General features: G+C 48.3%; 1 protein-coding gene across 1 annotated transcript; it reads left to right on the forward strand.

The window, feature by feature from the left end:
- Positions 1-316: 316 nt before the first annotated feature.
- Positions 317-12,371, forward strand: KHSRP (KH-type splicing regulatory protein). The gene is made up of 19 exons (XM_031947735.1): positions 317-736; positions 2,780-2,876; positions 3,536-3,574; positions 3,924-3,963; positions 4,831-4,880; positions 5,232-5,303; positions 5,742-5,799; positions 6,318-6,492; positions 6,748-6,846; positions 7,377-7,475; positions 7,609-7,711; positions 9,214-9,314; positions 9,680-9,824; positions 9,915-10,075; positions 10,335-10,444; positions 11,200-11,288; positions 11,374-11,574; positions 11,775-11,852; positions 11,952-12,371. The coding sequence occupies exons 1-19, from the start codon at positions 479-481 to the stop codon at positions 12,224-12,226; spliced, it is 2,250 nt and encodes a 749-aa protein (XP_031803595.1). The 5' UTR covers positions 317-478; the 3' UTR covers positions 12,227-12,371.
- Positions 12,372-13,566: the final 1,195 nt, after the last annotated feature.

Genomic DNA, 13,566 nt, shown 5'->3' on the forward strand with positions numbered 1-13,566 from the left:
AATTCTCCACCTTCCCACGGAGCACTCACCATGGATTGATTCTGCGAGCTGTCCATCTCCCTGCGTCTCCCGCCTTCCCCTCCCCCTACGTCTCCGTCTCCTTTGGATTGGCTGACTGTGTGCCCCCCCCACCTCCACCCCTCCCTTCCTGGGGCCCTCCCGAATTGCTGGCCTTCATTGCCTGATCCAGGGCTCACCATTGGCTCTGCAAACGCTGAGACCTTTGGTCATTGGCTGAGTGGCGCTGCCCTTCACGCCAGCAACAAGCCTCCCTCCCTCCCCTCCCCAGTCTCGCCCCGCCGCCCTTCCCCCGCCCTCCTCCTCTCCCCAGCCGCTCTGCTCCCAGACTCCTTTGCGGCCGTGTGGAGCGAGGCCTTGTTCCCGCGTTGAGCCGCCGCCGCCTCAGCCCGGGCCCAGCCGCGTCGCCTCAGCCCCGTTCGCCCCCCCGCCCCCTGAGGGGACGCCCTGCCCGGCCGCCATGTCGGACTACAGCACTGGGGGGCCGCCGCCGGGGCCTCCGCCGTCTGCCGGAGGAGGAGGAGGCGCCGGGACCGGAGCCGGAGCCGGGGCTGGCGCCGGGGGAGCCGGGGGGCCGCCGCCAGGAGCGCCGGGCGCCGGGGACCGGGGAGGTGGAGGGGGCGGAGGACCGGGCCCCGGTTCGGCCCCGCCACCCGGAGGGGGAGCCCCGGGAATCCGCAAGGACGCCTTCGCGGATGCCGTGCAGCGGGCCCGGCAGGTGAGGAGGAGGAGGCGGCGGCGGCGGCGGCGGCAGCGCCAGCGCCGGGGGGCGGGGGGCGGAGGGAGCGCGAGGCCGGGGTCACGTGGGGGGGCTGAGGAGGGGGCATGTGCGCGCGCGCGCGGAGCTGGGGGGGGGGGGGGGGGGCGGGGGGGGCTGGGGACCGGGGCTGGTAGCTGGGTTCTCTAGGGGGCCTAACCTCTGGAGTTGGGCCAGCCGAGGGCCCGGCACCCCCCGGGCCCTCCTCGTCCCTGCACTTTGGGAGGCGGGGAAAAGTGGAAAGGAAGCGAGTGTCCCATCTTCCTTAATTGCTTCTTCCTCCCAGGAATGAGAAAAGGAGGAAGGGACCATAGCCCCCCCAGCGCTAAAGGCAGGAGGTGCCAGCACCCCTCTGCTCTTATGTCAGTGCGGGGGGAGGCAAAAGTAAGGTGTGGGGAGGGGCGCTGTGACCTTCTGGCTTAGGCTTTGGCACGTGGGGGCAGGGGGAGTGGGGGCAGTGACTTTCCCATTCATTCTTTCTCCTCCGTGGGAGGAGGGAGACTCGGGAAGGGGCACGGTGCCCCCCACCCCCCCCACCCCGTGCGCCCTCTTCTCCCGGAGCTCCCGGCTTTCCCTGCAGCGGCTGGGGAGTTGGGATAGGGGCAGGGTAGGGCTCCCCCTGAGGCTTAGGGGCCCTGGGCGGGCTCTCCGGTGGGAGAGTCTTAGTAACTCCTCATGGCACCCTGCGCCTCTCCTGGTTTGGGGGGGGTGTTAGAGCAGCTCAGTAAAAACACACGTTTGCCTTTTTTGTATGTAAGAACGAGTTTATTGTTTATCATCCGGACCTTCTGGAGGGAGTGTGTGTTCGGGTCATCTGAACCGGGGGAGGCGGAAGGGGAGGGTGCTGGAAGTCCGCCTCGGCCGGGGGTCCCTGCAAGGGGCCGTCTAGAGCACTTCCAGATGGGTGACCCTCCCCTCCCTCCACCCTCTTCCCGGCCTGGGGTTGGGGGAAAAGAATGACCGCATCTTGTCATGATGGGAGCCAGCCTTGCCTCCCCCCTGGCTCTGAGTGCCAACCTTGGTGAAGGAGAGGGTTCTAGGACTCATGGAAACTCGGGCTGTCCCGTTAGAGGAACGCCCACATGCCTGCCTGTGTGGTTTGTGGGCATAGCCTGTGGTAGGAGCAGGATTAGGTGCTTCGCAGCTTTGCCCGGTTGGATCTTGGAGGCGGCAGCGCCTGGGGCATAAGTTTAAGCGGCGTGAGCAAGGGCTGCTAGAAAGGCCCGAGTCCCGAGTTCTTGTTCCTTGGACTGCTTGACAATTATTCCTACAGAGGCTAATCTAGTTTAGTGAGATTGAGTTTGTTTGAAGTGGTTTTTTTCCTTGGTTGTGAACCAGCCTCTAGGAAGCTTTGTGGCCCATGCAAATTGGAATCCTAGGAACATAGGCTTCTATATTGAGAACTTTAAAACTGAATATGGGAAAGTGAACCGAGGAAGAGCCTGCTCTTCAGCTTGCTGGCAGAACTGGTGGGAAGAAACTGCTACCAGCTTTGAAATTTCTGAGACTTACTTAAGTCCCAGAGGACCCTTGCTTTCACTGTTAGTAAGAGCAACACCTTTGAGGAATGTAAAGAAATATATATATATATATATATCTTGCTGTTAAGGGTACATGAAGGAGGAAGAGTCTATTCGGCCACCCTGACCTCAATAAAAGGACCAAATAGTTCTTCAGGTCCTTATAGTTTCACTTCTGTTTGACCTGGAAAGTTTTCTAGATTCAGCTACTACACCAAGGGGGGAAAAGGGAATTAGTAAGTTTTTAGATGAAATCTCAAATTTGAAGCATTAAACAAAATTTATTTCATATTTTCACTAAAAGGCTATTTGGAAGTGAATAGGAGTCAACTAAAGAATCTTAACATCAAGTAACAAGTGATAATTTGAGGAAACTAATGTCTACAGGAGGAAGAACTTTTTTTCTCTTATACCCTCTTTTCACATCTTTAAACACCAGTGTCTTTTTTGCTATTAATTCTCGCTACTCTTAATTAATTTTCAGATAGCAGCAAAAATTGGAGGCGATGCAGCTACTACTGTCAATAACAGCACTCCAGATTTTGGGTTTGGGGGCCAAAAGAGACAGTTGGAAGATGGAGGTAACTCCTGACTTGTGTAACTTCAGGGGAAGAGGGGAGAAAGACAGAGATGGTGGCTGTGTGGCATGAATATGGGTTAGATTTTTTTTTTATTTTTTTTTTTTAAATTAAAAAACTTGTGTTTTTTGCAAAAGTTTCACCAACTTCTGTTGATTCTTTTTTCTTTTTCTTGGTATGCTACAATAGCAGAACAATAAATTTGGGTTGGGATGAGACAGTTGATATAGTTGTGAATCTAGTAATTCCAGAAAAAAAAATTCCCACAGGGAACATGGCAAACATGAGGTCTGATTTAGAGTTTGGTACCAGGTAAACATTCAGTTATCAATGACAGCCATCATAATAAGCCAAAGCAACTCTACCATCCTGAAACCTCATTCTTATTTATTACAAGTAAAGCTTGACTCTTTTTCTCAGCAGGAAATGCTGTGGCTTTGTCCCTTAGATCATTGTTCCACTTGTTATAAAGGGCTTTTTTTAGCCCTAGAGTTGAAAATCTGACATTTGTATTTATTTTCAGTCTACTATCAGTCTCTCCAAATTTGGGAGGGGGGGGGGGGCTGTCTTCAGATCTATGTGCCTAAAAACATATGGCATTAATGCTGGTTCTGAAGCAGCAGTGGGTAGAGGCCGCATCTAACATCTTCTCAATTCCACAGATCAGCCTGAGAGCAAGAAACTGGCAGCCCAAGGCGACTGTAAGTCCATTTTAATGTGATATGTATTTGGGCAGGGGCCTGGTTCTGAGAGTGGTCTTTGTATTTGCCAAGTGTTAACTTTTCTTTAAGATTAAATGTTTGGGAAGTTAGGTCCAATGATGCTGATTCTCAGGCTCCCAAATATTTTCTGAGTACCTGCTAAGGACACAAAGCATAGAGGATTTAGGGATTTGTTAAATGGAGTACTATCATCTTTACATTCCTTTCCTCCTTGTGTTGTGAGGAGAGCATTTTGTCAATCTTAAAATGTTGTAAAATCAAGACCTTTTGTTGGCTACCAGTTAGCACCAGACCAATATTCCTTTTGATTTTTTTTTTTTTTTCCCAGCTCTCAGTTCTCAACTTGGGCCTATCCATCCTCCTCCCAGGTAAGCCACAGTTTAAAGAATTTCTTGTTCTCTGCTCTTAACCCTTCCTTCAGATTTGCCAACAGAGCCCTGCCATCAGAATATTCAGTTATTTAGATTTTTCAAATTAGTGAATTTGGTTATTTTGTCTTGGCACTTCTTTGAGAAATTAGGTAGGGAAAATTAAAATTGAAATCTTCTTTTTTTATGCTTGTGTCCATGGGTTTTGTGAAGGAAATTTATAACTTTCTATTGGCTCAAGGAAGGTGTGGGTTCAGTTATTCCTGTTTCCTCATGGTGGGAGGGGAAGGGGCTGGTATAAGTCTTTATCTGACTTCTGTGAGAGCTTGTTTCCTGTAATAACATTTCTAGGGTTGTCCCAAGAATCTGTTAGAACTGTAGAGTAAGAGCTGAAAAGGACCTTAGAGAGCATCTTATCCAAGTTCCTCTTGTACATAGGAAGAAATAGGCCTAGAGAGGTGAATAATAGTTAGCATTTATATAGCATTTTAAGATTAGCAAAGAACTTTACATGTTATCTCATTTGATAATATGACCTCAGTTCTCAAAAATAAAAGGTCAACTCTGGCCTGGGAAGGGAAAGGTATGTTACATCATGATCTGTGCTGCTGTCTATGGCTTGAGGTTTCATAGGTTGTTATCCACATCACTCAGTTGTTCTCCTTGTCTTTATGTAGGCAGCCAATAGTACCTCAAGAAGCTTTTCTCAATATGTAGGTTGGCTGGTGCATGTATTTTTGAGTTGATCAATCCCTGCAGTTCTTTGTATTAGGGCAGCTGCTCTTGTTCTACGTGACCCCTCAAGTCTTTTGTCCATATTCCTTGTTCACTTTTGAATCGGTGATTTCCCTATTTATCCCTTTGCAGGTCTTCAATGACGGAAGAGTACCGTGTCCCTGATGGCATGGTGGGACTAAGTAAGTGTGGGCCTGTGCTGAAATAATAAAATGGGGGGAGGGGGGGAGAGTGTAGAAGCTGCCAGCCTCACCTTGGTCAGGGTCCCTATTATCTTGGCTTCTGAGGGCCAGCTTCCTGTGAGATTGTGCCAGGCCAGACGTCTCTGGTTTGAAAGAGTCTCTTGTTCTCATTTTAATTGTGCCCTTCACCCCCACCCTAATCTTCTCTGGACACTGTAGCTTTTGGAGTGGTTACTGCCCTCTTTTCCTGAAGATCTGAGAAGGGGGAGGATATTAGCTACTACAAAACAAAAACCTCCCGAGTTCTGGGTTGTTGTCTACATTTTTTCTTTTTAATTTTGTCCCATCTAGTCATTGGCAGAGGTGGTGAACAAATCAACAAGATCCAGCAGGACTCAGGCTGCAAAGTACAGATCTCACCAGGTATGAGAAGACTCCTTGTGAGAGGATCTACAATTCATTCATTAACTCCAAGTCTAGTCAAGAAGTGTATTAACCTGGGTTTCTATTGAATACAAACTTTTGTCTTTTGGAACTACATTGATTGGCTGTTCCTATTTTTGCGTCTTTGACAATCGGTTCTCTGAAACATCTCACACACACACACACAAACACATCTCTCACTTCTCAGAGCTCATATAGTCCACCATATATCTGAACCTATCCTAGGTGAGCTCATGAAGAATTGACATGACTGAAGTGTCAGAAAAACAAACATCTGAAGTAGAATTTACTCCTCTGTAGGCTGAGTGGGTAGCCAAAGAAGTATTTTAGTAAGAGTTTCTCTAGCTTTATCAGAATCAGGGAAAGTTCCTTTTTTCTAGAGACTTTGGTCCCTGACTCTATGTCCTTCTTTTTCAGACAGCGGTGGCTTACCAGAGCGAAGTGTGTCACTGACGGGAGCCCCAGAATCAGTGCAGTATGTACCTGATTTTGCTGTCTCTTTCTAAGAAGGGAATATAATTTTAATATATTTAACATCTACTGGTCATCCTGCCATTTAGGGGAGGGGGTGGGGGGGTAAGAGGTGAAAAATTGGAACAAGAGGTTTGGCAATTGTTAATGCTGTAAAGTTACCCATGTATATATCCTGTAAATAAAAGGCTATTAAATAAAAAAAAAAAAAAAAAAAAGAAGGGAATACAATTCACATCCATGTGCTTAGGGCCTCTCAGAGGAATGAATGAATGAATGAATGAATATTGGTGTGGTATATGGGGTGGGGGGGTGAGAGGGTTGGTAGTATTTAGAGTCTATTGTTTGTTTCTCTGGGCCTTTTTTGCCCTTCAGAAATTGAATTCTACATCTTGCTGGTTCAAATACTTAAGCAATGACTGGCTTTCTTCTTCCCTAAACATCTGTCTGTATTCCTTAATGATGACGTTGATCAGGAAACCAACATAAACTTACTGGCATATTCCTCTTCTCTCTTCCCAGGAAAGCAAAGATGATGCTGGATGACATTGTTTCTCGGGGCCGAGGTGGCCCTCCTGGACAATTCCATGATAATTCAAATGGGGGTCAGAATGGCACAGTGCAGGAGATCATGATTCCTGCAGGGAAGGCAGGATTGGTGATTGGCAAAGGCGGGGAGACCATTAAGCAGCTGCAGGTGTGAGAATGACCCTAAGGACACCTTTCTTCCAGATCCAGTCCCCTCCCTTTCTCAAGAAGGTTTACCTTGAACAGTACCATAGGGCTTGGTATTGTTCTCTGCCAGCATTCAGCAGAGTCTCTCAGAGTCCTCTTATCACTTGTCCTTCCCTGAATCCTTTGTGTTGAATCTTATGACACTGCCAGCCCTTGCCCTTGCCCTGACCTGTTGAGCAAGAGTCTATCATTAACTGTGGCATTGGTGGTTATACAGGAGCGAGCTGGAGTGAAGATGATTTTAATTCAAGATGGATCCCAAAATACCAATGTGGACAAACCTCTTCGGATTATTGGAGATCCTTATAAAGTACAGGTAAAGAAAAGGGAGGAAAAGGGTGTTCAGGAAGACTTGAAGGGGTGAGAGACATTAAATTGCTGTAGACTGGGGTTGGATAGAAGGAAGTGGATTTCAGGCTTCATTGGAGATGGTTTTTGGCAAAGATCATGGCTGAGGAAAGGGGTTACATTTTTTTTCCCTCGGCTCTGACTTCCTTGAATATAAGAAGATAAAAATTGCCCCAGCTCTTTGGCCCTGGTACCCCAAAGGTCCATTGGCCTAGTTTCAGTTTATTTTAGGTTTTCCCTCTGGAGTAGTTGGCTCTTAGATGCCTGCAAAGTTGTTTTTTCCCCTCTACTTTCCCTTTACTTTGACCCTAAGAGCCAATTTTGCCTATCAGTCATCAATAATGTTAAGCTTCCCCTGAGTATAGTGGGTATTGTGGTGGGATCCAGCAGACTGCTATATCTTCTATTGGGGTGGTGAGGTTTGGAGGAACAACAAAGTAATTAGGGGGAAGAATCCATTTGTGTCCTGCTGCTGCTTATGTATACCACATGTTGTAGCAAGCCTGTGAGATGGTGATGGATATCCTCCGAGAACGTGACCAAGGAGGCTTTGGGGACCGGAATGAATATGGATCCAGGATTGGCGGCGGGATAGATGTAAGAATGCTTTCTCCTGAGTCACCAGGGTTAGGGGTGAGAGGGGGCATTGTGAAGGGTATCTTTTGTGCCTGGCAGCAGAGACAGGGGGATGTAGATCACCTTGGTTTTCCTTTTTGTGTCCTTTACTCAGGTGCCAGTGCCTAGACATTCTGTTGGTGTGGTCATTGGCCGGAGTGGAGAAATGATCAAAAAAATACAAAGTGATGCTGGTGTCCGGATACAGTTCAAACAAGGTCAGACTCCTGTTAACAAGTTAAAGACAATTTATAGACTAGTTTCTTTGAGTCTGCATTGGAAGGAATCCCAGGGAGTTTATAGTTCTTGTACCCAGGGTAGGAATCTCTAGAGCATCCTATCTATAGTCATCCGTCTGTCTTCTACCTGGGGTGAGCAGGAACTTAATTATCCTTAGAAGCAACCAATTCCATTGTTAAATTTGCTGAGATTATTAGAAGATTTTTTCCTCATAAGCTAATTCTTAAACCCAGAAAAGGAAGCTTAGGGAGATAAAATCTAAAGTCCTTATGTAATTGAGTTAAAATTGCCTCTGTGTGACTTTTTCTATATTTTTCTTCTTCAGATATTTGGAGGTAGATTGGGAGTCCTTGATTCTCAGATTCCACTAAGAATATTTTTTCTCCCTTAGTATGTATTATGTATGTAACTTCCCTTCCTGTGTGAGAGTGGGTCATAACACCCGTGACCCAGTGAAGATGCCATTTCCTCAGTCCATACTTAATAGTTGCCTACCTGCATTGAACCCTGGCTGTCAAGTTAATTTCTTTTCAATGGCAAGTCAGCTTGAGATGGAGACTGCTCTTAATATGTATGACCTGTTTATATTTCTGAGGAAAGTGTTTTAAGATCCAGAGTCATTGCTGGGGGAGAGGGATGGAGAAAAAAACCCATTAGTTGACCTGTTACTGCTTTACGTTAACTAGCCCAGTTCTCTTTTGTGGGACTAACTATCCACAGCTTCCCTGGTAATGAAGGGTGAAAGATGTCTTGGAGACGGTGATCACTAGCTTTTCTATCAGATATCCTACTAAATCCATCTCTCCAAGTGAGCAAATGGTGCTGGACCAGCCATCAGAGGGGGAAGGACTCAGAAATCATGTAGTCCCTGCTTTCCATGACAATCAGTGCTACACAGGATTTAACAAGAAAAGTTGTTTTTAACTGAATAACAATTAGCAAATGATTCCAAATACAATGAAAGCAATGGTACATAGAAATATGAGCTCCAAAATTTTACCTTTTGTTTTCAAAGGTTATATATGAACTTAATTAAAAGAACAAAACATCCTGTGCCCTCCTATCTTCTGAATTTATGTTGTCCTAGTGTGTAAATGTTCTGATGCTGCTTTCTTGATTGTATGACTTAACCATGATTTCATTTTAATATTTGTCACTTCATTATATATGTCAAAATTTGTACATCCCTTCCCTAGTTTTTAAAAACCCCATGTTTTCAAGATTTCTCTTGTCTTTTTAATTATTGCAGACAAAGCTGCTAGATTTCATAGGAGTTTCACAGGAGATGGATGGGAACCCTAGAATTTATCTAGTTAAGGAGACCCAGAGAGGTTGAGCAGTTTTGCCAAAAGCAACATGGGTACTAAACAGAAAAACCTACCTCCTTTAATTTCAAATTAATTTCTCCCCTCATCATTCTTTTATTTTAGGCACATAGTATTATTTTTAAAACTAAACGTTTGTTGTTGTTGGGTTTCAGATGATGGAACAGGTCCTGAGAAGATAGCCCATATCATGGGACCCCCAGACCGGTGTGAGCATGCTGCCCGAATCATCAACGACCTCCTCCAGAGTTTAAGGGTAGGCTCCAGAGTGGAGGTTGGAGGGAGCCTATAGGAATGGGGGGCCAAAACGTCCAGCCACACCCTGAGGAGCTGGGAGCAGAACTTCCACGGTCCCGTCCGCACTTGTTTGGCCTTTGTCTTCGATGTATTACATTTGGGAGTCTGCTCTTGGGGTCATAGGACTTAGAGCTAATGGGGACAGTCCCCTGCAGTCTAGACCTTTCATTTTACAAGTGAGGTCCTGAAGTTACCAGGAAAACTTAATTGATGTGGATGCATAAAGAGCAGAGCTAATCTCTGAGCCCATCTGTAGTCACTGCTGCTTCATTCTAGGGTCACCATTGGATTTGCTGAACCTCACCTGGTCTTCTTCTCTTACAGAGTGGTCCCCCAGGACCTCCCGGGGGCCCGGGCATGCCCCCTGGAGGCAGGGGCCGAGGTCGAGGCCAGGGAAACTGGGGGCCTCCTGGTGGAGAGATGACTTTCTCCATTCCAACTCACAAGTGTGGACTGGTCATTGGCAGAGGTGAGCCTCCCTCCCCACGGGCTTCTCTTCCCTCTTAGGCTCTCTTCCTCTATCAGCCATACTCAGAAGCCTCTCTTGCCTTTACTGTAGGTGGGGAGAACGTGAAAGCCATAAATCAGCAAACAGGCGCCTTTGTGGAGATCTCTCGGCAGCTCCCACCAAATGGGGACCCTAACTTCAAACTCTTTATCATCCGGGGATCCCCTCAACAAATTGACCATGCCAAGCAGCTTATTGAGGAAAAGATTGAGGTGGGAATGGGATGGGGCTGTGGAAAATATTATCTGGTGAGCAGCTAGATGGCACAATTAGAGCACCAGTCCTGGATTCAGAAAGACCCGAGTTCAAATTTGGTCTTGAACACTTAACATGTCCTGACTGTGTGACCCTGGGCAAGTCACTTAACCCCAATGGCTTTGCAAAGGAAGAAAAAACTGTATGTGGCCAGAGTCTTGGTCGCTTTGCAGTTTATGGTACTAAACCCCAGATTTTGTTTTCTTTTTCTACCAGGGTCCTCTCTGTCCAGTTGGTCCAGGTCCTGGCGGACCAGGTCCTGCTGGCCCAATGGGGCCCTTTAACCCAGGGCCTTTCAACCAGGGGCCTCCAGGAGCTCCTCCTCAGTGAGTATCTTTTATAATTGGGAATCTGGGAAAAGAAAGGACGGCAGGTTGGGGGCAGGTTTTAAGACCCTGTGTGTCAATGAAGCGGCATGGAAGTACCTTCTGATATTTGCTATTGATTTCTTGTGGTGGAATGAAGAGTTGGATTTAACTTTCAGAGCCTTTTGTTGTCAAAGCTTGAAAATGCCCTTGGAGATTTTCAAATTACCCTTGGGAGCTGAAATAGCCTCAGAAGTCAAATAGCCCAAGTGGCAATCCCTTCCGTGGTGCTTCTTCACCTTGGTTCTGCGAAGTGGCAGTACCAGGGCTGTTTTCACACAGCTAGCAGTTTTTAGTTGCATAGGAAGAAGCAAGATCTAAGAAGCTATTCCTAGGCTTTCCCTATTGCAAATGTCAGCCAAAACAACTCTGGTCTGTTAGTAAGACCAAGGTTCTTTTCTTTATTGGTATATGGTGTTAGTTTGGCAATGTCCAAGATATGGGGCTGTTTGTTTTCTGTATGAAAGTTTCTAGAGATGGGGTATTTTTTAACTACCAAGACAGGCCAATCCATTTATTGACAGGTCAAATTGATGTTTTTTCTTCTGTGCAGCCAAGATTGGTCTCTTAAGTTCCAGCCATTGATATCAATGGCTGTGGCGACCTAAGGTCACACAGCCATTTATTTGATAGATCCAGAATCTCCTGCTATTTTAATTCCTCACCCTTGAGTTCCATTGTTACTCATCAATTCCTTTTCCCTTATCTTTTTAAAGTGCTGGAGGGCCCCCTCCTCACCAGTACCCACCCCAGGGTTGGGGCAACACCTATCCACAGTGGCAGCCACCTGCTCCTCATGACCCAAGTAAGTAATTAGCTGTAGGGGAAGGGAAGGATGTTCAGTTTCCCACAAACACACTTTCCCTCTGAAATCTGTCTTTATTTTCCAGATAAAGCAGCAGCTGCAGCAGCAGATCCCAATGCCGCCTGGGCTGCCTACTACTCACACTACTACCAGCAGCCCCCAGGCCCCGTGCCAGGTCCAGCACCAGCCCCCACGGCCCCACCTGCCCAGGGGGAACCCCCACAACCCCCACCTACGGGACAGTCAGACTACACTAAAGCCTGGGAAGAATATTACAAAAAAATAGGTAAGGTTGGGGAAGAGGGACCACTGAGAAAGAAGACAGGGTTAAGGTGAATGCCTCTCGAGGGGAAGAGAAGCATCAGTGACCAAGGGAACAAAAAGAAAATGGATTGATGGTGGATACCATTTCTCCTCTGGCCAAGAGTCCCCTGTTTGGCAAGAGCCATGACCTTTGATGGTCCCCATCTCTTCATGCTTCTTTAGGCCAACAGCCTCAGCAGCCTGGTGCTCCCCCCCAACAGGATTACACAAAAGCCTGGGAGGAGTACTATAAGAAACAAGGTGAGCCGGTGCCCACTGCCTTCTGGGCTTGGGGGGATGGGGGTCCGACTAGAAAGGACCTGGCTCACTTTGTGTCTCCACCTTCCTCCCCAACCACAGCGCAAGTGGCCACTGGTGGTGGACCCGGAGCCCCCCCGGGCTCCCAGCCTGACTATAGTGCTGCCTGGGCTGAATATTACAGACAGCAAGCCGCCTACTACGGACAGACCCCTGGTCCTGGCGGCCCCCAGCCACCTCCCACACAGCAGGGACAGCAGGCAAGTGGGAATTGCCACCCTCCTCCTCCTCCTTTTTCCTTCCAACCCCCGGCTACCGTCCATCCTGCCTTAGTGGGTAGCGCCGGAAATCCCTTCCCCTGCGGGGTGTGCCCTTGATGCCAGCGTCGGGGGCCGTGTGGCCGGAGGTCTCCGGGAGTCCCCACAAGACGGGGGACAGTGTGCGCTGGGCCCAGAGGTTAAACAGAAGAGGCCTCCCTCCGCCAGCCTGCTTGTTCCTGTGTAACGCTGTCGTGATGTTGGGGGAGAGCACGAAAAAAATACAAGGTGGAACTTTTGAACTGGTGGGTGGTCCTGGGGTGGGTGGGGGGTGGGCAGATAGCTTGAATGTTGGTTGCCATCCCAGCCAACTAACTCACTCTCACTCACTCTGTCTCTCTCTCTCTCAATCTGTAAATCTGGCCACTTGAGTTTTAAAAAGCCTTTCTCCTCCCCTCCCCCAGGTTATGGATTTATTATTTTTTTATCAGCGATCATTTCCCCAAGTCTGAGTGATTGTGTGTGTTGCAGGCACCCCCTCTCTGGGGTCAGCGCCACCTTTGGCGGAGAAGAGGGGACCGCCTGGGGAGGGCCGGGGTCTCCTTATCCGCCCCTCCCTGGCTGCCGCCCCCCCACTCCGCCTTGGCTCAGTCTCTTCTCACGACCCCCTTGTGCCTCCTGCCCGCGCCTCCGATCCCGACCCCGGCCTTGTCTGTGGAAGTGGGCATGACGATCATTGCCACCCTCAAACCTACCTCACAGGGGTGTTGTGGGGACACCATGATCTTGAACAATGTTTGTGATAAAGCGCCGGGAATCGCCCTCCTCCGCACGAGGGTGCACCCCGAGAAGGAACAGTCATCTCGCGCTCTTCCTGCCTGTTCTGTGGTCGTTTCTCATTCTTCTTGTTCAAAGAGCCAGAGAGTCTGATTTCAGATACATACTTCGGAGCACTTGCCTAGGGATTTGAACTCCACCCTTTGGCCTGGGTCGCCACAGGGTTGGGGGGAGTTCCCTGCCTTCCTCTCTTCTCTTCCTTTCCCCCAAAACACTGCTCCTCAGGCTGTTCTAATCCCATCCTGGCGACCCTTCTAGTCTCCTCTTCCGCTCCTCCCTTTCCCCTGGTAGTGACCAATTCCTATCTCTTCCCTCTCCGCAGGCTCAATGAATCGAATGAATGTGAACTTCCTCATCTGTGAAAATCTTTTTTGTTTGTTTTTTTTTGTTTTTGTTTTGTTTTTGGCAAGAGAGCGATGGCTGCCTTGGGGAGGAGGGAGTGGGGTGAAGGGGGAAGCAGGCCCCGCTGGGCGGATAGAGCACTTGCTGAGTGTTTTGCGCTCTCTCGCTCTCTTCTCGCTCGTTCTCACTCTCTTTCTCTCTTGTGTCTCACATACTTTTTTCTTTCAAAACTCTGGATTCCTCATTTTGAGCCGGCCATAGAAGAACTAAATCTCTGCAAA

The sequence above is a fragment of the Sarcophilus harrisii genome, chromosome 1, assembly GCF_902635505.1.
Source record: "Sarcophilus harrisii chromosome 1, mSarHar1.11, whole genome shotgun sequence".
Taxonomy (NCBI): domain Eukaryota; kingdom Metazoa; phylum Chordata; class Mammalia; order Dasyuromorphia; family Dasyuridae; genus Sarcophilus; species Sarcophilus harrisii.